This window comes from Dromiciops gliroides, chromosome 3 (assembly GCF_019393635.1).
Source record: "Dromiciops gliroides isolate mDroGli1 chromosome 3, mDroGli1.pri, whole genome shotgun sequence".
Taxonomy (NCBI): Eukaryota; Metazoa; Chordata; class Mammalia; order Microbiotheria; family Microbiotheriidae; genus Dromiciops; species Dromiciops gliroides.
In genome coordinates, this window is record NC_057863.1 from 342,792,207 (window position 1) to 342,817,970 (window position 25,764).

General features: G+C 38.4%; 1 protein-coding gene across 6 annotated transcripts in view; it reads left to right on the forward strand.

Moving 5' to 3' along the window:
• EPHB1 (EPH receptor B1) overlaps window positions 1–25,764 on the forward strand; it is a 745,891-nt gene that overhangs the window by 253,981 nt on the left and 466,146 nt on the right. For all 6 annotated transcript variants that reach the window (XM_043997284.1, XM_043997282.1, XM_043997279.1 and 3 more), the window contains one exon: window positions 23,604–24,285. In XM_043997284.1, the coding sequence (XP_043853219.1) occupies window positions 23,604–24,285 (682 nt within the window). The remainder of the gene's footprint in view (window positions 1–23,603; window positions 24,286–25,764) is intronic.

Here is a 25,764-nt window from a genome sequence, read left to right on the forward strand (position 1 = left end):
AAATTCTGTGATTCCCATTTCTGGACCAGAATCTATAAGATTTTGTCATACATTCATAGGGTCAAGTTAATATCTCAGGGATCTGTGATTTTGTTGGTGGAGCACAAACACAAATAGTAACCCAAATATAATTTAGTAGAGCTGTCTTAAAGAGTTTTCTGAGCTTCAGAAGTTGTAACCTTTGCAAAAATGACACAGTTAGTGTCAGAGGCAGGATAGAAATCCAGGTCTTCCTGACTCATGAGTCCAGCACTCTGTCTGCTATATTATGCAGCCCCTCATTCATCGGAAGATTTCAAAACCAACAATAAAAACATGAAACAGCATTTTTAAAATTGTTTACTTTTTTGGACTCAAAGTAGCTAGGGAGAAAAACTGTAACTAGTATTAGACAACTGGGACTTTGTCCCAGAGTGCCAAAATTTAGAGGATGATTATAGAACTTTTACTTCATCAAATAGAAACAAATGAATGTTGGTCAAAAATAATTAGTTAAAACAGGAAATTACCAGATGGTGAAAATGACACCCTCTGGCAGCTGCTCCCAAGATGAGCTTCTCCCTGGCCTAGCCCCGTTCCTATTTCCTACCTGAATGGCAGACTCACCAGTATCAGCCTCATGGTATTTCAGGATCTCTGTCCAGGGAGGCCAGTGAGTTTCTTGCCCTCATGGGATTTTGTGTATTAAGTTGAAGGTCTCTCTTCAAATATTAATATTAATTTTGTTGTGCTTGCCCTAGGTCCAAGACCTGTATTCAGTACTATTTACCAATTACTATAGAATTTTGCATACCTGATAGTGTACACAGCATTATATGTACATCTTTTCTGAGAAGACTGGTTTCTAGTAAAGCCATACTATGGAATATGTGTGAGTTTATAAAATAAGACAACCATGGAATTCTTTACCAGTTTAATAATTAAAATAGGAAGCCATGCTATCCACCAGGGAACCTAGCTCAAACAAGCTGCGTGGTCAGCAGATTCTGCCTTGCAATAGCCTTTCTTCCTTTCCATAAAACCCTTTGTTACCCATTGGGAAGAAGTATAAAACATCTGCCTTGATAATGGGCCAGCAGCTGGGGGTACCTGTCTATCTAAAAGGCAGAAAGGTTAAAGGAAAAGACTAGAACTCAGGGAATGATAGATTATACGTTTCAAAAATTAAAAATCTTTATATTTTGTTGGCAGAAAACGATAAAGGATTTATATAAGAAGCTTTTAAGTATGAGGTTGGATAGGTTTTATTTTATTTCATCATTAAAAAAAATTTCTTAAATACCTTTATGCGTATCCTCAGGGATTATGAAGGTTGATTACTTCTTTAACCAATCAAATTGTAACTCTCCATCAAGCTACATTATAAAAATATATACAAAACTCACGAGGAAAGAGCTCTCATCAAAAAGAACTTCCTCTAAATGTTTCCTCAGAGCTAAACTCCTGAGCCCACAATCCTGGGAAGCAGTTTCATTCATTAAATTGTATCTCAGCATAGAGAAACCATCACCATCATCCTGCCTTGAGTAGAGAAGTCCTGTTGTGTTGGGGTTTTTTTCCCCTCTAGGGGTGGGGGAGGAAATTTGTGAATATAATAGTATTGAATCTAAGTCTTTCTTGATGGGTGATTCTTCTATTCTCTCAATAGGAATTACTTTCCACCTAACTCTTCTTTTATAGCTCTTTAGAGTGGGATATTCTATCCATTATTTTCTTGGCTTCTATTTCTTTGTTACTCTAATCCAGGGATTCTGAACTTTTTCCTTTTTCTCTCATGAACTCCTTTAGGAGTCTGGTGAAACCTATGGACCTATTTCTAGAACAACCTTTTCTTAAAGATTTCTTTTTATTCATAATTAAAGGAAATAAGTTTTAGTTAGAGGTTAATGCAAAATAAAGATCTAAAGATGTAATTTTTTATCATCCAAGTTCATGGACCTCTTGAAATCTATCCCTCTAGTCAATAATCTCTTTGACTTTCCTGTCTAAAACATTCTTCCCGGATATCACTCCTCTATGCATGTTGTTTTCACATTAGAACATAGTCTCTTTGAAGGCAGATACAGTATTGTTTTCTCCTATTTGTTATATCTTCAGAAATAAGCACAGTTTGTCACATAGTAAGCGCTTTGAAAATACTTTTGTTCCCTCCCTCTTCCTTCCTTCCTTCCTTCCTTCCTTCCTTCCTTCCTTCCTTCCTTCCTTCCTTCCTTCCTTCCTTCCTTCCTTCCTTCCTTCCTTCCTTCCTTCCTTCCTTCCTTCCTTCCTTCCTTCCTTCCTTCCTTCCTTCCTTCCTCCCTCCCTCCCTCCCTCCCTTCCTTCCTTGCTTCCCTCCTTCCTTCTTTCTTTCCCTCCTCCCTTCATTTAATCCCTTTATTTCATTTCTTATGCGCATAGGCATGATGAATTCTAGAATTTATTTCCTTTTATATTGAATAAAGTATACATGAAGTTTTATAGAAAGCCAAGAGATATGAGGACCAATAATGGCTGGAGCCTTTGCCCCTATCTCATGCTACCCCTACCAAAAGTATTTGATTATTAGATAATAATGACAATCCATACAACATTAGGTAATAATAGTAGCTGACATTTAGATAATGCTAAGATTTGCACTGTACAAGAATTGCTTCCTTTGATCTTTGTCATATCCATATGAGGTGAGTGCTATTATTATCTCCTTTTACAGAAAGGGAAACTGAGAATGAGAGAGATTAAGTGGACTGCCAAATGTTAGGTATCTATTAATCTCCTAAAGTAGGATTTGAACTGAGATTTTCCTGACTCCTAGACCTCTATCTATCCAGACTTCCTTCTTACTTAGCCTCTCTCAGCCCCAGTTTCCCCTCCTGAAAAACCTGAGATTACAGTACTTGAACAATAGAATTAGTAGGAGGTTCAGATAAAATAATGAAGGAAAAATACTTTGTAAATTGCAAAGTACTGCTATTATTATCCTCAAAAATAATGATTACTGAAAGTATTAAGGACATTTGCTAGGATTTATAGTATAAAGTTGTGTCTGTGGTATTAGGCTCTTGCAATATTGATAGCATTAGGTAGTACCAAGAGCAAGCACTACCTAAGCATTTAAGGTCCCTTCCTACTCTAAATCCTATAATCCTATGTTCCCAAATTAAAGGTAGCATTCCTAGTATTTATGGTATTAGGTGGAAACCAGTGTGTTCTCACACCTTTTACTGATCTTTTTGCACATCCACTCACCAGGACTGGTTGGGCTCATGATCCCACCATGAGAATTCCAGAGCAGAAATGCCCCAGACCCTCAGGGGGACAATCCCCATTAATCTCTCTCAGAGGTGATGCGCGGTTCCTTAAATAAATAAGCCTGGGACAGTGCTGGGCATTGTAAGGGGAAGCCATGCACAGGGGCCTCTCTGAGTCCCTCCTTTGCCTTGTTCTTACATGATCGGTGCTGGGCAGCCGGGATGGACCACATTCAATTGACAGCTTAAGATAATCACATGTGTGAGGCAATGGGATAATGACAGCTGAATAGCCTGGCTACTGTTGCCATAGTGACCAGCCAAGCTCCTTTTCCTTCTTTTTTTCTTTTCTGGGCCTTGTTTTGTTGGGCTGGCTTGGGGAATGAGGTTCAGGAATGGAAAGGGGGAGGAAATAGGGAGGGGAGACAGGAGGAGGGACAGTCCATTATAGTCTCTTTAAATACCCCAGCTGGAAGCATTTTAAATCTCAACAGAGACAGAGGAAAACAGTGTCCTAATCTCCAGTTCCCTGTGAATTATTTAAAGGGATCTTGTCAGAACGATGAATTTGTCACTGTTACAGTGTCAACAGTGGCAGCAGCTGTCATAATGGCCGCGGGACCCCGCTCCAGGCAAGAGCTGGTGCTACATGGTACCTTGTCCCAGCTTTGTGGAAAGCAAAGGAGGAGACCAGAGAGGACGGGATAACAACCAAAGGGAGGGGAAAGAAACAGGACCTTTTTTCTCATTGCGTAGGCCCAATACAATTTGTCCTTTGTGTCTAGCTTTCTCAGATAAGTCCATGAGGCCAACCTGTTCATAGGAAGGGCATTTGGTACATTGGGAAAGAAAAATAAATAAGCACTGCTTCTGGAGTCAGCTGACCTGGATTCAAAGTCTGTCTCTCATCCTTATTAAGTATGATACTGGGCAAGCAACTGCTCTGTGCCTCAGTTTCCTCATCTAGTAGGTAAGTGGGTAAGAGTACTGAACTTAGATTCAGAAAGACATGAGTTTAAGTGCTGTCTCAGATATTTATTAGCTATATGACCCTATATAACTAGTTCCTTAAGTTCTCACAGCCTCAGTTTCCTCATTTGTAAAATGGGGATTATAGCACCAACATCATGGATTTATTTTGAAGGTCAAATAAGATAGCATATATACAATGCTTTGCAAACCTTAAATTGTTTATATATACAAATACATGTTAATTAATATTAGCTATTATTATTATTGTGAAAATATTAGCCTTGGTGGCCTTCCAATTTTATATGTATTATCTTCACCTTTACACCCAAATCACCCTGACTTTTATTGTATGACCAATAATAGCCTCCAACCCAAGCTCATGTGGCCCATTGTTTACCTTTCGGTGGCTTAGAATGAATGTAAATAGCAATTGTTTTCTGTTCTGGCCAGAAATTTGAGGGTCTTCCCCTTCTAATTTGATACTTTTATAACAGTAAATTAGGCCATCATTTGTCTCAACTCTTACCTAGTCCTTAGTGTGAGAATTGGAGTGTCGCCCCCTGCTGGAAAGATACTGTAGGAAAGCTCCACCATGAGGAGAAGGCATCTGAGGACAAGGTATGTGGCTTGGAAGGTCAGTTCCTTGGTGTCAGTCCTTGGAAGTGATGTTTGCTCATGGGTACTGTTGATCAAAGCTACCAGTCAATTAGCTTGGAGCTGTGTGTGTGTGTGTGTGTGTGTACAGGCTGTTTTCCGTTTTCAAGGGAGGCTTCTGGGACGAAAAAGGGGCGACTCTCTTTCACTGAGACCTTGGGTAAAGTGGAGCTGAGACGCTGGCTCTCTTAGATAGATGAAGCCACTAGGTCTTTCTCTCTCCTCACCAAATTCTTATAAATGCTTAAAAGTCTAAACTCTTGCTAAAGCTTCTAATTTATTGGCAACCACTCATTAGATTTTTAGACAGTCTAGCTAGAATTACAGATGGCAGCTATTTATTAGTCATCGAATGGATGTTGCTGCAGATAAACTGAGACCTGGGGAAGACCTAATTTAGAAAGGCCAAGGTCATGAACTGAATCCTGGCCATGGCCAGTATCTTGACCTCTTTCTTGCCACTGGATTTCAATGACTCTAGAGAAGAAAGTGAGGCTGGTGACTTTGTGTAACTGTTTCACTTAAATCTGATTCACACACAAGTCAAGACATCAACCATCGATGTCATTGGTCCCCCTTGAAAATGGAGAACAACACCATGTATTATCTTACTAGACATGACTAGGATTCACATGGTGAATTCTTCCTTCTGCTTAAAGACAGAGTCCATCTTTTCCCTTTGTTTTTTTTTCCCCTCTCTCAAACTTTTGTAGAATGGTAGCCCTGTGGGTAATGAATATTTAGTTTCTGTATTTCCTAGCATCCTGTTAATTCAAAGAGAAAAAAAAAAGTGTGTTCACTATTTCTAAAGGCGAGCCCTGGCTTCTTTCAGCTCCTCAATAACTTGGAAAGTTGACTGTACATCTTTCCTCAGGATATAAATGAACTCTCTCCCCACCCCACTACCACCAAAAAAACAAAAAAGAATGTGGAATTCAAGCCACTCAGTAGAATGTAAGTGTCTAAATGGAAGGGACTGTTTGATTTTTGTTTTTGTATTTGTAATGCTAAATAATAATAGCAAATATTTACATAGCTTTGCCCCTTTGCTAGCTCTGTGACTTTGGACAGTTCAATTCCCTGGGCCTATGGAGATGGAAATAAGGGTTAGAATAGAATCTAGGATTATATAGATGATGGTTCTAGTTCTCAAACAGAAATTTGGAATGAAATAATTAACTAACTGGCCCATAGAAACAGAAATTAAATGGACATCATAGAGATAATGAGCAAATAAGGAGCAATGGTTGTTCCATGTTTGGACATAAGGGTATTCATTGCTTTATTTCTAATAAGTCAAGAAAGGTCTTCATTGAAGAGGTGGGATTTTAAAAGTTATTTTTATTTTTTTAAATTTAATTTTAATCATTTTTTAATTTATTTCATTTTTTGTTGTTTGTTTGTTTTTTTAAGTTAGAATAAGGTGGTAGTTTATTTAGGGGCAAGGAAAGGGAAGCGGGGAAGGAAGGGAAACCATGAAAGAAATCCTTGGACTTCTCATGGGGAGATAGGCACAAAGCACGTGGCTCAGAGGTACCAATATCCTTAAAAGTTATTTTTAATATAACTAAATAACATTTAGTGCTTTGAAAAGAAGTGCATCTCAAATCCTGTGGCCCAGAACTTCCGGGGCGGAGCCAAGATAGCGGAGGAAAGGCAGTGAGCTCCCAAACTCATGACATGATCGCTCCAAAAAACATCCAAATAATGCCATAGGAAAATGCCGGGAGCAGCAAACCTCACAGAAGAATGTGCTGGAATTATCTTCTAACCAAGAATGGCTTGGGAGGTCAGAAGGAGGGAGCTGCTATGCTGATACAGGAGTCAGGCCCAACTCCACAGTCACCCTGACACAGATCCAGTCTCAGGAAGTCCTCACCAGAGAAGGAGACCCCCAGAGCCTTTGAATCATCTGAAGCACCAATGACATCTGGAACTAAGCTCACAGTCTGGTGACTGGGCTGAGCCCTGGGCAGAGGAGAGACTACAGAGGTCTATGCTGGTGCTAAGGCAGAACTTGGATTTTACACACCTGCTGAGAACCAGGAGGTATGCTCGAGTAGAAGTGGCCCGGGTGGGGGAGGGGCACAGGCTCATCGGAGCTAACAACCACAACACACAAAGCTGGTTGATTAGCAAGTTGGTCTGGGGTCATCTAGGACCAGGAAATGGGCCAGGCGAGGGAAGAACCTGATTCTCCTTAAATCATACCACCTGGGACTTCTTAAGCTTGGGATACTGCAGCCTGGAAACAGTGTCCCACTTTAAGTAGCTAAAAGTCTAGTAAAAGAAAGGCAAGATGAGCCGACAGAGAAAGGTGAGGACCATAGAAAGTTTCTTCAGTAACAAGGAAGACCAAGGGGCACCCTCAGAGGAAGATGGCAACATCAGGGCCCCTATCTCTAAAGCTTCCAAGAAAAATACAAATTGGTCTCAGGCCATAGAAGTGCTCAAAAAGGACTTTGAAGATAAAGTTAGAGAGGTAGAGGGAAAAAATGGAAAGAGAAATGAGGGTGATGCAGGAAAGACATGAGAAAAAAGTCAACAGCTTGAAAAGTCAAATGGAAAAGGAGGTACAAAAGCTCTCTGATGAAAATAATTGCCTAAGAATTAGGATTGAACAAATGGAAGCCAGTGACTTTATGAAAAACCAAGACAAAATAAAGTGAATCCAAATGAATAAAAAAATAGAGGGCAGGGGCAGCTAGGTGGCGCAGTGGATAGAGCACCGGCCCTGGATTCAGGAGTACCTGAGTTCAAATCCGGCCTCAGACACTTAACACTTACTAGCTGTGACCCTGGGCAAGTCACTTAACCCCAATTGCCTCACTAAAAAAAAAAAAAAATAGAGGGCAATGTGAAATATCTTCTGGGAAAAACTGCCAACCTGGAAAATAGGTCCAGGAGAGATCATTTGAAAATTATTGGTCTACCTGAAAACCATGATCAAGGAAAGAGCTTAGACACCATCTTCCAAGATATTCTCAGGGAAAATTGCCCTGAAATTCTAGAAGAAGGAGCTAAAATAGAAATTGAAAGAATCCACTGATCACCTCCAGAAAGAGATCCCAAAAAGAAAACTCCTAGGAATATTACAGCCAAATTCCAGAGCTCTCAGGTCAAGGAGAAAATATTGCAAGCTGCCAAAAAGAAAGAATTCAAGTACTGTGGAGCCCCAGTCAGGAAAGCACAAGATCTAGCAGCTGCTACATTACAGGACCGGAGGGCATGGAATATGATATTCCAAAGGGCAAAGGAAATGGGATTACAACCAAGAATCACATACCCAGCAAAACTCAGCATTATCTTTCAGTGGAAAAAATGGGACTTTAATGAAAAAGAAGACTTTCAGATATTTGTGATGAAAAGACCTGAACTGAATGGCAAATTTGACTTTCAAATACAAGACCCTAGAGAACCATAAAAAAATTGGAGCTGGGGGACATACCTGGGGTTGTACAGTGGGTGACTGTCTTGTGTCTGAGGCCAGATTTTGGCTGTGATCCCCCTGGGTCCAGGGGTGATGATTTGTCCACCGTGTCACTTAGCTAGATGATAACATCTTTAGGGTTAAATTGAGGGATGAAGGGCATTCACTGGGGGAGGGGGAAGGGCAGAAGTGAAATCCTACATGAAAGTAACAGGAAAAAGGCTTATGGAGTGGGGGAAGAGATGGGAGAGGAGCAGGGCAGTAAATGAATTTTACATTCATCAGAAAAGGCTCAAAGATCTTAAACTCATCAGAGCTACCTGAAGTTGGGACTAACAGACGCATCCAACTAGGTGGAGTAATCTATTTAATCTGGGCAGTAAATGACCCTAACACTCATCAAAATTGGCTCAAAGATCTCAATCTCATTAGAATTGGCTCAAGGAGGGAATAATATACACACTCAATTTGGTGGAATAATCTCTCTAACCCTGCAGGAAAATAGGAGGGGAAGGGGATAAAGATAGAGGGGCAAAAGAAGGAAGGGCAAAGTGGGGGAGGGGACAGACAGAAGCAAATTCCTTTTGAAGAGTGATAAGATAAAAGAAGATGGATAATAGAATAAATATCATGGGGAAGGGAATAGGATGGAAGGGAAAGAGTTAACAATAGTAATCATGAAAAAGATAAAAGGGGGAAAAATTATACAAAAAAATATTTATAGCAACTCTTGGTGGAGGGTAAGAATTGAGAATCAAGGGAATGTCCATCAATTGAGGAATCATGGAAAAAGCTGTGTTATATGATTGTAGTGTAATGGTCTTGTGCTACAGGAAATGAAAAACAGGATGATCCCCGAAAAACCTTGAAAGACTAATGAACATTGATGTATAGTGAAGTGAGCAGAGCTGAGAGGACATTGTGTGTAGTGACAGCAGTATTGTTTAATGAACAATTGTGAATGACTTAACTACTCTCAGCAGTGCAATGATCTAAAACAATCCCAAGGAACTAATGAGGAAGCTTACTATGCACCCCTATAGAAAGGACTGATAAAAAGAACACTTGTGGATTGTACATATATAACCTGATTGCGATCTTGTGGAGGGGGGAGGAAAGGGAGGGAGAGAGAAAAATTTGGAACTCTAAATCTTATGAAAATGAATGTTGAAAACTACCCTTACGTGTAAATGGAAAATAAAATAAATGTTGCTAAAAAAAAAGAGAGAAGTACATCTCATTGGTACAGTATCTCTATATGTATATATACACATGTATATGATCATACAAATATACACATATGTGTATATGTACATATACATTCACATATATGAATACACACATATATGATCCCATTCCCAAGGCCCATGGTAAGGGATTCTTTCCTTATTGGTAAAAGTTGATGTCCCATGTCTATGTGAACAATATGCCAGAGCTGGTTAAAAAAAAAAAAGAGTTGGTAAGAGAAAGTAGAGGAGAGATGTTCTGTCTTCTCCAAGTCTTCAAGTTTCTAGTAGCTTCAGGCCCTCCAGTACTTCTGGGGGCTTCTAACTTACAGTTTGCGGAAAGAAGATGGAAGATGGCAACTCCACTTCAGGTTGCTGAAGGAAAAGACTCTGGTAAAATGCCAGCATGAGAGGAGCTGATCATATCCATCATGTCCCAAATCCTGTTATGCTGAATACTTTAGGGACCTTCCTCTTGGGTGAAATCTAGGACTCTCTTTCTTGGCTGAGCCGAGTTACTTCATTCCCAATGAGAGAGCACCTTCATTCTGTATTTTCTGGTATATATTCTCCTATGTATACTTTCTCTGTTTTCTATTTGGCTATTGAATTGGATAAATGGGTTTCTTTGTTATTCTCTATGTGTGTTCATTGTGGAACTAATATTCAGTGGGAAAATAATAAATAAAACCTTGGATATAAAGCTTGTGGTCCCACCTCCCCTCATTAATGAACAGTGATCATAAGTTAGATAGAACCTGAAAATCACACCCCTAGATTAATAGTATTTAAAGGAGCAGATAGATCTAATTCTAGCCTCATATCCCCTCATTTGCTAAGTAGTGAAGAGTGTCCAAGCCTTTGCACTCCTCCTTCCCCTCCTGGAAAGAATGAAAGTCTCCCGTGGAAGAGGGTGGGGGAAGAGGAGGCTAGAGATGTCTCTTCTGCCTCCCTTGCAACATCCTCAATGACACACCCTTGTATCTATGTGTTTGCATACATACATAAATATACATACATACAAATATACCTATTGCCTGGGCCCCAATGTAGATTGTTCCTAAGCTTAGGCCACACACTATAAAATGAGATCTCTTTGAAAAAATATGTATATACTCATCAAAAAACCTTCATATATATTTATATATACATATCTCATAACACTGAGTATAGGTCACATCTAATTTTTATACCAGTAAAATTGGAAGAAAATTGTAGCCTATTTTTATGTCAATGTGGTATATAATTAATTTGATTAATCTAAATTGTCCCAGGTCACCTTATACCCTGGTAGTAAATTAATCACTTTGGGAGGTATATGGATTCTCTCAGTTCTCTAGAGTCTAGTTTAGCAAATCACTGCTAATTTAAACATCATAGGATTTAGAACTAGAAGGGACATTAAAGGTAATTTAGCTCAAACCCTCCCCCCTCTTATTTTGTTGGTTAAAAACAAGCCTAGAAATGTTAATTGACTTGCCCAAAGTCATATAGACAGTAAGGAGCAGAGCTGAGATTTGAACCCAGGTCCAAACTTTAAGCCCAGAGACATGCTGCTTCTCTTATGAAGCAAATGACATCATTACTGGTTTATAGAAATCTATATGTCTGTGTCTTTGTATATGTCTAGATATGTATCACCTAGGGGCAGGTAGGTGGTAGAGTGGCTAGAATACCAGGCCTGGAGTCAGGAATATCTGAATTTAAATCTGGCCTCATCCACTTACAGCTGTATGACCATGGGCAAGTCACTTGACCTCAGTTCCTCATCAGTAAAATGGGGACACATTGGAGAAGGAAATTGCAAAAAATATACAATATCTTTGCCAAGAAAACACCATGAACAAGTTCATGGGGTCATGAAAAGTCAGACAATACTAAACAATTGAACATATCATCTGTACGTATACTTACATATACCTATATGCCTGTCTATATCATCAATATGCATATCATTTCTATCTGTATCTATCCATATACATACCTATAGCTATGGTGATGGCTATGTCTATATCTATTGTTATATCTGTGTCTATATCTGCTTCTATATCTGTGGCTATGGTCAGGAGTGCTGGAATCAGCTTGAACTGGTTCAGGAAAGCTAATTGTTAAATTTTCAATGTAAGCAATTACACCTTGGAAATTGGTAAATGCTACAAATTAAGGCTTTATTTATTGTTTTCTTCATTTTTTAGAATTAAAAGGTGGTGGAGAAAATGCTGATGCTACAGATTTTCCTTTAAAGTGTGTCATATGTAACTTTTTTTTTTTCTGGAGAGTTGGTTGTTAAATATTTATCAGCACACCTCTGGTTATTGTTTTTATCAAGTGAATAGAGAGCTGGCTTCAAAGTGAGGAAGAAGTGGGTTCAAGTCCTACTTCTGATATATATAGCCTCCATGATGCAGTGTTGTAGAGGGAGTTTCTTCCCTGGGAGTTCTTTATGACAAAGAGACAGGCCCAGTCACTAACCCCAGCTATTCCTGTATAATCACTCTCTTTGTTTTCATAAATATCCTAATTCTCTTAGCATCTCTTTTATTTTAGGCCCGGTCTAGTTTTGTTTGGGCTCTAGACCCACTTAATACCTTACTAAATTGGAAAATATAGCAACAATTCAGTCTTCTGAGTTGCATTAAATACTAAAGAATTGAGTGAGTTTTCATTGATTTTTCATGTTTTCCCATTTACAATCTCCTAATTCAGAAATTAGTCATTTGTTCTTTGTGGCTAAAAGGAATGGCGGTCAATATTTCTGAAATATAAGGGGGAGCAGATATTCTAGACAGGCTCCTATGTGGCAATATAACATTTTGTTAAAGAATATCAGGGGGGCAGCTAGATGGCAAAGTGGTTAAAGCGCTGGCCCTGGATTCAGGAATACCTGAGTTCAAATCCAGCCTCAGACACTTAACACTTACTAGCTGTGTGACCCTGGGCAAGTCACTTAACCCCCATTGCCCCGCAAAAAAAAAAAATAAAATAAAATAAAATAAAAAATAAAGAATATCAGGCCACAAGGAATTGGGCTATAGCTATACATGTACATATCTCAGTGTGAAATCATTAAGTACTCCATTATTATGTACTTGTTGATTGAGTTGGAAATGTTCTCAGAAAGTATTGTTTTAAAATCAAAACAAACAAAAAAGAAATATTTATTCAAAAGGTTTTCTTATTAATATTTATACATAAGAAATGGAAACAACTCAATGTTCAATAGCAGAGCAATGATTAAACTGTAGTACATTAATAGAATAGAATGATATGGTACAATTAAGAAGAATACAAAAGAATCTAGAAAAACCTTTATATAATGCAAAATGAAAAAAAAAATTGAGTAGCGGAACTAACTATAATCCTATAAGGAAAAATACATGAGAATAAGGTCAAGAATTGGGGTGGGGACTTGGAATGAGTGAGATGAATACAGAATATGCTATGGCAAGTGAGGCACTTGACTCACTGTCAAAGTTGACATTTGGTCCAGGGAAACATCTGGTTTAATATAAGCAGCCAAGTCATCCAGGACAGTACTCAACAAATATTTGTTAATCGAGTCTTTTCTCTATGTCAAATAAATCCATTTATTTGAGCTTTTTTATTGTAAGTCTTTATTTTTCAATCATTTAACTATCTTTATTCCTATTCATGGAATGCTACATGGCAAAGGTGATTAAAAGCAATCATCTTTCACAGGTAATGAGGGATTGGTTGACTGAAGACATGGTTTCCAGGGATACTTAGCATTTTGCTTACTGATTCCAGTTTATATTTAGTAACATTTGTACCTCATCACTACCTTAAGCTATGTCCTTAGGACTAAGGGTCAATCCAGTGAATAAGATGCTTAGACAGACATCCATGAGGGGGAAAAAACATCACTAACAAAAACAAAACAAAACAAAACAAAAAACTTCAAATGCTATAAGAGGTGCTGCAAGGTATCCAGTCATTATTAGTTCCCTTTGAGTTCATAAAAAGGCATAGAAAACTTACATGTTATTTTTGTCCTTGGTTTTTCACTGAGTTCAGGTCATGCTCCTTCATCAGAGAACTAAATCAAAGGGTTTAGAACTAAAGAAACCTTTGAGACCACCTAGTACAAAGCCTCTTACTTTGCTGCTGAGGAAACTAAAGCCCAGAGAAATGATGTGACTTGCCCTAGGACACATAGGTAGGTAATAGGTAGTGGATGCAAGATTTTAAAGTAGGTTCTCAGATTCCAGAAACAACTATTTCTACTCCATCCTGTGCTGTTTGGTAAAAACTGAAATTGCCCAAGTAGAAGGCAAGAAAATATACATGGTAGAATAGAGATATCATTTGGAGATACATGGCAGCATGGAACATTGAATTGAGAGCTGGTCTTGCAACCAGGAAGACCTAGATTCAAGTTTAACCTCTTACATGCTAGCTGTGTAATTCTGAGCAAGACTCTTAAACTGTTCAGTGTTCTAGGAAATTCATAAAGATTATTAATTTCAGAGCACTTGCTAATGTGATCGAGGGAGTTTCCTTCAAATGGAAATTCTTTACATGGTTGAAATGACAAATAGGTAGTTGGGGAACACTTTGGGGAGGAGATAAGACTTAAGCTAAGTTTTGAAGAGTAATGCATGTGGTGAGTCTACTGGGTTGGGTTTCATGAGATGGACTCTGGCCCCAGTTAATAATAATAATACTTTGGTAGCCCTGGTATTTTGGTTTGTTGACCAAAGGGGTATAAGTATATCCACCATGAAAGCAGATTGTAGATTCTCCAATGACTTCTTCCTTTGTGTAATAACTGCATAAATTTAACCATAAATCTTTCATAGACAAACCATTTGACACATTGGAGGCCTTCTTGTTCTTATATTTGGGGGGTATTAACATATCATTCTGCCCATCTGTTGTTGCTAAGTCTCAGCATATGATTGATTCCATGTGTCCTTGATAATGTCTAATTTAATTTGATATACATAACTCATTGTTGGTAACATGCCACATCTGATAAAGGTCCATTTTGTGTCTATCCATTGCCCTTTGGAATATATGCGATACTAGTTTTTCTGAGATTGCAATATTAAGTGATTTTCATACATTTAACATCACCAAGTATTAAAGGGCACTTAGAAATTTGTTTTTTAAAGCACTGCATCATTTCCTAAAAGTATAATGCCACTTGGGATTGATCTTTTTCTTTTAATCAATTCTGGATCTAGCTAATTGTTCATTTTCAGTGGCTATCCAAGAAATGTATATTGAAAGACTAATTGTCAGGGCTCAGTGTCAGTCATGGAAGTATAGGTTACTCATCCCTTTTTTTTCCCATTTGCAAAGAAGATTTTGAAACACTTTGGAGCTTGGTAATGATAGTGAAACAATCTATGAATAGAAAGATTTGGGGATACCATCAATAGGGAATGCACTTTTTGGTTGACCTTTACTAAAGAAATTTTCTATAGCACTGCTGAATGTCCTATTTGACACTTTGCTGAATCACTGAGTGAATTTCTTTCTATAGTTGCACCTGTTATAGAGTCTTGCATAATTTTATAGATTGAGAAAAGCTTTCAAAGCTATGTTTTGTTATAATAAATCAAATGTTTTCTTAGAAATCTACAAAAACAACAGGATCACATTCTCTGTACCCTCTAAGTTAATTGTGCTACTGTACAGATGTGGTCTGTTGTACACAATAAAAAAGTTTAGCCTGCCTACTCTCTTTCCATTCTTTCCTCCCTTTCTCTACATCTTCTTTCTATTTCTCCTACTTTCTCTTCAAAGTCCCTTTTGAGAGCTTCCATGGCCTGAGACCAGTTCATATTTTTCTTGGAAGCTTTGAATGTTGGAGCTTTGACCCTGTTATTATCTTCTTCTTCTGAGGTTGTATTTTGGTCTACCTTACCCCCAAAGAAGTTTTCGATGGTCTTCTGCTTTCTCTGCCTACTCATCCTGGCTTACTATTTCTTGGCTTTTAACTCCTTTTTAAAGTGTGGCGCTGCTTCCAGGACACACTGTTTGAGCTAGAGTGTGGCCCGAGGGATGACTGGGCTTCTTCTCAGCCTGCCTGGCCTCGCTTTTCTTTGATTTTAAACTCTCCACTTTGGGGGGGGGACTCTCCACTGGGGGGCTGCCTACTCTCATATGAAGCATATTTTCATTGAGGGTGCATAGACTATACTCATGGTCTTTTTATCAGATAAGAAAGTAAATGTATGGATAGGTAGCTCCTGATGTCTTTTCAGCCACTTTTTTATCTTTATAAAAATATTTTCCATGATATTTTTCATCATTTGTAACATTTGCTACTTTGAGTGGATTTAAAATTGTGTCGTCTGCAGTGCAGATTTCTCCTGTATGTATTTTCCTTATCTATATAATGAGTGTGTTAGACTAGATAAATTCTAAGGTTCCTTCTGGCTCTAACAGTCTATAAGTCTGTGAATCTATTTGACAAGTCCTGTCTTCTCTTTCCAATTTCATCTTTTGAAGCACCATTATCGCTTCTTGCACTGGGTCCAGTGGTAGGAGAGCCCAAATGCAGTAGTTAGTTGCACTATCTTTGCCAATGAGAATAAATCACTATCAAAATTCTGTCAGATTTGTTCCATTTTTGTATCTGTTTATTGTCCTCCTTCCAGTTTCATCCATAAGAGCTCTTGGTATAATCTGTCTCAATTGGCTCTTGTTCCAAACTCTCTGTGGAATGGTTTCCCCCTTCCACTGCTTTTCACTGTTTAGTGGGATGATGCTGTTCACAGTCTTCCATAATCCTGCTCTCTATGATGTTTTGCAAATGAGCTTTTATTTTCTGTGACCGTAGGAGCGATCATTGTTGTCACTTAGGATTTGGCTCCCTTTATAGTTTTCTTTTTGTTTAGATCATTCCACCTCTTCATTGCATATATTATTTTCCTGGTTTTATTTACTTCACTCTGAATCAGTTCATGTAAGTCTTCCCCTTAATTTCCATAGTAATCTCTTAATTTTCTTGAAGTCATCATTTCTCTAAATTTCCATAGTTATCATTTTGTGGCATAATAACATGCCAGTACACAGATCATAATTTGTCCAGCCATTTCCCAAATAATGGAGGCACACTCTTGTATCCAGGATTTTGCTATCACAAAAGTGTTTCTGGGGATATTTTCCTATATATGGAGCCTTTTGTTCTGTCTTTGGTTTCCTTGGCAACCCAGAAATGGTCAAAGGGTATGAATAGTTTAGTAACTTTTTTTTCTCATATACCTAGGTAGCTAAGTAATGCAGCGAGAAAAGTGCTAGCCTTGGGGTAAGGAAGACCTAAGTTCAAATCCTACCTCAGACACTTATTGGCTGTGTAACTCTGGGCAAGCAATTTAACTTCTCTCAGTCACAGTTTACTCACTTATTAAAGGGGATAATAGCCTCCCAAGGTTGTTGTGAGGGTCAAATGTGATGAGATATGGAAAGCAGTTTTCAAACTTTAAAGTGCTAAATGTCAGTTATTATTATTAGTACTGATATTAACTTTTTTCCTATTATTCCTTTACCTTTAGCATTTATGATATTAATTTTAAAAGAATGATTAAATTTAAAAGAATGATTAGAACAATTAATATCTCCATCTAGAGTGAAAATATGCCTACTTTCCACACAGAAGCTCCTATATTGACTATTTCTATTTTCCTCCACTTTTTGTCAGTTTTCTTGATGCAGATAAAACCTCAGGTTTTTTTTATTTCTTCTATTATTATTATTAGGGATTTGGCTAAATATTTCATATTGAGATACATATTTATATATGTGTTAATTTTTAATATTTCAATATTCCCCTTCATTTCATCTTAGTTTAAAATTATTCTGTAAAATGTCAATATCTTTGGACCACCTATCTGTTGGTAGTAATAGCAAGATGGTGGAGGGTCTTGAATGTAAGACCAAGACATTTTTGTTTTATGTAAAAAAAAATAGGGAACCACTAAAGTATTTTGAGTACGGATATAGTGTAGTCTAGCTTGTGCATATGAACATGATTTTGGTAGGGGAATAAGCATTTATATAGTACCTGTTATGTGCCAAGCACTGTGCTAAGCACTTTATAAAAATTATTTGCAAATATATTTGTATGGGGGGGGGGTTGTAAAGGTCCAAGACGAAGAACTGGGATGGACAAATTGGGAATGTGGCCTTACAGAGGCTTCTGTGACAAATCAAATGCTATGGATGCCTACTGAGTCACGGGGATCAGTGCAGGGCAGCAAGTGTGCTTCTCCTTAAGAAGCATCATCCACACCAGCTTCTTCTATATCAAGTGTTCCAATATTTGGTTGCTCTCCCCCTCGGCCCCCCTACATCTCTTTCTCCCTTCCCCTCCCTGCCCCTCTCCCCTCTCTTTCTCCCTCTCCCCCTCCCTCCTTCCCTCCCTCCTTCTATTCCTCCTCTTCCTCTCTCTCTGTGTCTCTGTCTCTCTCTCTTGTTCTCACACACACAGAGTTAGCATAAACATGGTATTTGATTAACTCTATAAATGTGCAAATCCTTGACTATCTACTTTGGTAAGATTAGTGAAGAGAATATCAAGAACAGTATGTTCATCTAAATTACTGGATGAGACCTTAGCCTTTGGTTTACCCATAGAACACAAAGAACAGAACTTTGAAACTATTATTGCTCAGTAGGCCATCAAGAAAAATATAAAAACAAAAAATAAATTAATAAGAAGAACAAGAATCAGACAAAGAATAAACAGCCACAGCTCATAAGCTAGATGAACCAGAAGATGGATGGTTCCAGGGCATCACGTAACATTGGAACAAGCTCTTCCTTGATGTGCTGAATGGTATCTGATTGCTCATGTCTTCTCAAGGGCAAGAGGAAGTATCTTTTTGGCAGCTTTATGTTGAAGAACTATTTGAATGTCATGCCTTAATTTAGAGTAAAAACGTTCCCTGGGTATATCCATTGCTTTGAATATCTTTGCTGAGTCCAGTGTCATATGACCTTGGGAGCAGCTTTCCTTATTGGTTGGTGGTTTTCCTATAGCTTTTGTTATTCTCTTGAGTTAAACCTTGACTATTTCCAAACAAACAGGAGAGGAGGGATTAAGTGGCCTTCCCAACATTCTTTTTTCCCCCTTTTACTAAAATGTTATTTAAAGTCATATTTAAAGTGTTTGAGTTTCAAATTCTATCCCTCCCTTCTTCCTGCCCTCCCTTCCCCCTTCCCTGAGTGGTAAACAATCCGGCATAGGTTATACATGTATAATTATGTAAAACATTTCCATGTCAGTCATTTTGTATAAAAAGACTCAAATAAAATTTTAAAAAGAAAGAAAATGAAAAAAAGCATGCTTCAGTCTCTGTTCAATCAATATCAGTTTTGTTTTTTCCTGGAGGCAGATAGTATGTTTTATCATTAGTCCTTTGGGATTGTCTCAGATCATTATATTGTGGAAAATAGCTAAGTCAAACATCAAACAATATTGCTGATACTGTGCACAACATTCTCCTAGTTATGCTTACTTCACTATACATCAGTTCATGTAAGTCTTTCCAGGTTTTTCTGAAGTTATTCTACTTGTCATTTCTTATAGCACAATAATATTGTATTACAATCATATAGCACAGGTTATTTAGCCATTCAATTGATGGGCATCTCTTTGATTTCCAATTTTTAGCCACCACAAAAAGATCTGCTATAAATATTTTTGTACAAATAGGTCTTTTTCTCTTTTTTGGATGTCTTTGCCTCCTAAAATTCTTGATTGGTTCTCTGCATTTTAAAAGTTTCTGAAACCTTTTCTTCCCTGAACCAAGAATACATATACACAAATATGTACTTATAGATGTTTGCATAGGTTTATATACACCTATACTTACATATTTATTTATCTGTACATTCATATGTAGAAATATATCAATATACACAAATATTCATATATTCACATGCTCATACACATTTATACTTGCATAAATTATGTGTATATGTGTACATGTACATATTTATGTATATGTCTATATACGTGTGTGTCTGCATATGAGAGAGGAGGGAGAGAGTAATGAAAGAAGTCACTTAGTATATCCCAATGTCTGTTACTATGAAACCCTTTGATTGTCTTTTCCCAGTCAGAAGGGAATGATTTTCCCTTCTCTTATCCTTAGCTCTTTGTTTCTAAAGCTAGAACTTTTGCTCTTCCTAATTTATATGCAATGTTCCCTTAGCAACCATTACATACAGGATCAAATACTTTTGCTCTCTGATAGATTTGCTTTCGGGTTATAAAATCAAGCTTACTAGAACATAACACATTTAACAAGAAGATAACATGGATTCTAAATATGAATATAAACTGGTGTCTACATCGCTAAGGAATCAGCAATAAATTCAAGAAAGTGGCAAGGGCCCAGTTGAATTGCATGATAGAAATGTATAGTGGGTCACATCAGTATGCATATCATCTTCCATGATCTGGGAAGAGGAGCAAAAATTGTTATCTGGAAAACCCAGATTTGGGGATGGGCACAATGAGTATGGCAGATGACCACATTGATATGGCAATCTAGGATGGTGGTGAAAGCAGCAATAAAGTGTTTGACCATGAACCATAGGCTAGCTAGGGAGTCTAATCTAGATAGGAAAGAAATGATTACTGGAGGGAGTGGGAAATGTTTAGCAACAGAAGGTCCTGGTGAAGATGAAGAACTGGTCCATTGGGTGTGGGAGAGTAGGGGAGGTGGCAGAAGTAATGCTGACTATTTCTTTAGAAGGTTGTAAGGCCAGCACTCAGTTTGTGTTTATTTATTTCTTGGTATCTTGGCTACAATTAGGCTAGCCTGTAATGAGGTAAACAGAAGTGCCTTGATTACTGTCTCACAATTAAAAATCAGACTCTCAATAAGCATGGTTAACTAAAAAAGAAATAATACATTTCCCCACTCAGTTATAATTGTTTTACATGATAAATAAATCTTTATTAAAACAGCTAAATCTAAACAACAAAGCATACTACATTTAAAAATAATGTATAGTTATAGCAGTGTTTGAGGAAATAAATGAGTAAAGGTTAGTACCTCTCAAACTATGTTTTAACTGTTATTAATTTTAATGAAATTTTAAATCTTTCCCCTTTTTACCTCAGCAATTTTAAAGAGAAAAAAAAAATTTAACTCCTTTTATCTCCTTAACTTCATGGTTGATAGCCCCTTGGGCTTGACTGTTACTTTCTAGTTCTTAATAATAGCTAGCATTTATAGAGCACTTTAAGGTTTGCCAAACATCTAATAAATATTAACTCATTCTAGTCTCACAACCACCTTGGGTGGTGGGTGTTATTAACATCCCCCTTTTACAGATGATGACATTGAGGCAGAGGTTAAATGATTTGCCCAAAGTCACACAGCTAGTAAGTGTCTGCGGCCCTATTTAAACATACGCCTTTTCTGACTTCTGGTCTCATGTTCTATCCACTGTACCATCTAGTTGAAATTAAATTCCCCATAATTTCCTTCCCGGTTGTGATTTTGCTATTAATCTTTCCTTTGGCCAGCTAGAATGAGAAAGGAGTAGTCATGGGGGAAGAAAGGCATTTGAGTCTCTGACAGTATCACACCTTCCGAGTTGCTTATCCTATGTAATCATTCCTTTTGCTAACTTCTTTTCCTTACTACATCACTTTATTTTTATTCGTGTATTAAACAAACAGACAAAAAGGCAATCTCCATATCTCACACAGGTTGGAAGTGCACCTGATCTTACTGCTGATCAGCATAGGAGCCTTAACTTCTCCATCTTCCACCTGGGTTGGTTTGCCCCTCCTCAGACAATTAGGAGTGTTATGAGACTCAAATAAGATAACAGATGCAAAGTACTTTGCAAACCTAAAAGTGCTATATATAAATGCCAGTAATATATTATTATCCTACAGTCCCCAGACCTCCAGTCTGGTGATGATTTTATCCCCTGATTCTACTACTGCATTCCCGCTGAGCTCAAACAATGTTTACAGGGCACTACAGGGCTAGACTGGGATATGTTTAACAACCAGAAAAAAATGTATGTGCACACACACTTTTAAATATAATCTGCATTATTAACACTTTCTTAAGTCTAGACAATCAGCAAAACAATAAATCAGGCTCTGATTTATAGTGACTGCTTATTCTAGAGGTATAAATGCTCACACTAAAAATTTTAAAATCAGGTTCTTGATACCAGCTAGAGCCGGCCTCATTACATCCCTGCAGTTACCACATTAGTGCCAGGTTCAGAACATACACACGGGGCTCTCCAGTCTAGCCCACTGCAGTTCAGAACTATCTGTACAAAGACTTTACCAGGCTCAGCATTCTGGGTAACAGGGACCACAGGCCTGTTCCTGCACACCCAGCCTCTTAATTAGGCCACTTTAAAGGGAGAGATCACCACCCATTAGACTCTGCATTTGTGGACAAGAAGCCTTGGACTACAATCAGTTACTGGATCTTTTTTTTTCTTATTCACTTTCTATTAGCTATTCGCTTGAAATGTGCATACTTGGTAGCATTTAAGGTTGTTCATTAATCATTTCTATGAGAAAGATGGCAGTCCCCCTACAACTTGTACAGTCTACCATCTGAAAAGAGTTATGGAGGCACAAACTCTAATTGAACCAGAACTTCACTTAAAAAACCCATCTAAAAGGAATTTATCCAATTCTTTTGACAGACATTAAAAAGTGGTTTCACCACAATAGGTAAGATGGTGGACAGAGAGTGGAGTCCCATGTGAAAACTCTTAGCAGTCACCTGACTGAGATGATGAGATCCAGCTGTGGTTATGTGGGTCTGGGGCTGATGTGCTGAGAAAGCAAACAGCAGTGTCAAGAAGCAATGGATAGAGGGGGCTGGAATAACGCCTTGTTCTCTCTATGGAAAAGAGAAAATGAAGACAGGCTAAAGCTGCTGCCGAATGAGGGATGTATGTATGTTAGCTCTCAGGAAGACCATTCCAACTGCAAGATGAGTTGTATTTTGGAATGGATAACAGAGAGATATTGTGGAATCAGCTCCCCTAGAGACCTTTAAAACGAAGGTAGGTTTTCATCTGTCTGAGATGATTTAAGCATGGTTCTTCCAAGAGACAAAGAGCATGATCTGCAGCCAATGTTTACTGGACTGCAATGTTTTCATGACCACAGGCCTTGACTTCTTTTTTGAAAAGTAAGATAAATGTTTAAAATACTTATAAATATAAAACATTTTCAAAATCATAAAAGTATAAATATAAAATATGTTTAAATGTTTGAGTCATTCCTTTCCCTTAGGTATTCCTCCTCCTACTCTCATATCACTCCCTGTCCCCAATTCCAGGTCCTTGTACCCTGAAACATCAAGAGACTCCAAAGGTTGGAGGAGTCCATAACAAAGAATGTAGCTATTTAATGTTCTGTGGTGTAGGTTGGGTTGGGAAACACTGGATAGAAAGTGTCATAGGGTGGTTCACCATGACTATTGGAAAGCTACTGTGGTAACATCTCTTAGGAATAACTATGTAGATGATCTTTGAGAAAAGGAAAATCTTTTTCAAAGAACTTTAGGTTTCACAGCAAGATAAAAGATCCATTCATTTGCTGTTGGTTATATTGTTCATTCATTAATTCATTCAAAAAGCAGTTTTTAATAAGTACTCTGTAAAATTCTAGGAGAGGTACAAAGTTTAAGACCTAGTCTTTGCTAAGCTTACAGTCCTATAGAGGGAAAGGACAGAAATGCTTCATTATACCACGCAACATTCCATGATCCCAGCATTGGGGAGTCATTGTGGCACATTAGGAGAATTGGATTTGGAATGAGAGTACCTGAGTTTGAATCCTGATATTGTCCATCAGTGTCTGGTCCTGGGGCTAGCAAACCTTCCTGGGTCTATTTGTTCTAAAATATAAAATGAGGCAGTTGGACTGAATGACTTCTGAGGTCTTTTCCAACTTTAAATTTGTGGTCCCTCGTTCCTCCGACATCTTTCTCAAGGTCCTCTCTAGGCTTAGGATTCTATGGTCTTTTTCTCTCTCATGGTCTCTCACTTTCGTTTTTCCCCTTTTTCTCTCTCTGTCTCTCTGTCTCTCTCTCTCTTGGCGTCCACTCTGTGCAGTGGGAAGAGGTCAGTGGCTATGATGAAAACCTGAACACTATCCGTACCTACCAGGTGTGCAATGTGTTTGAGCCCAACCAGAACAACTGGCTGCTCACCACTTTCATCAATCGTCGAGGAGCCCATCGAATCTACACAGAGATGCGTTTTACAGTGAGGGACTGCAGCAGCCTCCCAAATGTGCCCGGTTCTTGCAAAGAGACCTTCAACCTCTACTACTATGAGACAGACTCAGTAATTGCCACCAAGAAGTCCGCCTTCTGGACAGAGGCTCCCTACCTCAAAGTGGACACTATTGCTGCTGATGAGAGCTTCTCCCAGGTAGACTTTGGGGGAAGGTTGATGAAGGTCAACACAGAAGTGAGAAGTTTTGGGCCCCTCACTCGAAATGGTTTTTACCTCGCTTTTCAAGATTATGGGGCCTGTATGTCTCTCCTTTCTGTAAGAGTCTTTTTCAAGAAGTGCCCCAGCATTGTGCAGAATTTTGCTATTTTCCCAGAGACCATGACTGGGGCTGAAAGCACATCTCTGGTGATTGCCCGGGGAACATGCATCCCCAATGCCGAGGAGGTGGATGTCCCTATTAAACTGTATTGCAACGGGGATGGAGAGTGGATGGTACCAATTGGGCGTTGCACCTGCAAAGCTGGCTATGAACCTGAAAACAATGTAGTCTGCAAGGGTGAGTCTGATTTAGAGCTCTCTAGGTGACTTGGGGATTTTGTTTCTTTCCCAGGTAAGGGCAGTGATGACTTCTCATTGCTTACCTACCTCCCAAAACAGGAACAGAAGCAAAGTAAATGGGAAGCCAAGCAAAGCTTCTGACAATCCTTCCCCCTTTCCCAACCAATCCCTATCATTAGGAATTGTTTTATAATCAACTCTTGTTTATACATGCTAATGTAAAACAAAAGCTGCAAGAGCTAATCCCAAAGATGTATAATTTTATGTACAATATATGTACAGTATTTTATGCTATTTCTTAAGAGGTAGGGTAATATAGGGGATAGAGAGTGGATTCAGAGTGGGGAAGACATGACTTCAAGCTTTGGCTCTAACATGAACCAGATGGGTGATATGGGCAAGTCACTTCACTTGTCAGAACCCCAGGGAATTCTCTAAGATTAAAATTTGCAGAGGTGGTGTTGATCTGCATCTGTAGAAAAATTTCTTCATGAGTATCTTCCTACACTGATGAAACCTAGGGCTGTTTTTTTTTTAAAAAAAAAAGGATTATTATATGCACCCTTTATAATGGGTTTTAGTGTTCCATGAGACCTTCGGAGACGTACCTCCAGTCAGACATATTCATACCACTTTCTCCTCCAAACTGTCTTATGTTATAGTCTCTGGTTGGTCTAGGAGAACCTAGAGTAGATGCTAGAAGTAGACTTCTAGTGTCATGGAAGAATGCTTCTCCTATAACTTGATAAATCTGTGGTCTCATTGATGTGGCCACTTCCTCCACCAGAAAAGATCACAGCCAATCCAACATTTTCTCATCCTGTATGATCCTTGTCTATGTCCATCTACAAATTCTATATAGAGCTGAGGTTCTTAAACTTTTTTGTATGTCATGAGTTGCCTTGATGGTCTGGTGAAACCTATTGACTTCTGCTCAGAAAAAAATATTTTAATCTAAATTTTAAGAAAACAAATTCATGGACTGCAGGTAAAGAATCTCTCCAACCTGATAGAAGTTCTGGATTTCTGGGTAGTATTTGGGTTGTCCATCTGTTACCAATTATATATGACCTTTTGCTGTATGTATGATGAGGTTGTTCATGGAAGCTGTCTCTGAAAGGAGTTTTAGCACAATCCCACCAGATTCTAATAGCAGTGGGTGCCCTAAACAAGTACCAAAAGCCCTTGGCTCATTAACTCAAAGTCACAATGGTTGATCCTCTTTTTCAAAGGTTCTATGCTGGGACAGCTAGGTGGCGCAGTGGATAGAGCACTGGCCCTGGAGTCAGGAGTACCTGAGTTCAAATCTGGCCTCAGACACTTAACACTTAACCAGCTGTGTGACTCTGGGCAAGTCACTTAACCCCAATTGCCTTACCAAAAAAAAATTTCTATGCCAGGTCCTGGGGCCAGATTATTAAAAGAAAGTTTGGTTTTTTTCCCCAGAATTTAGACCCCCCCAAAAATAACTTAGACA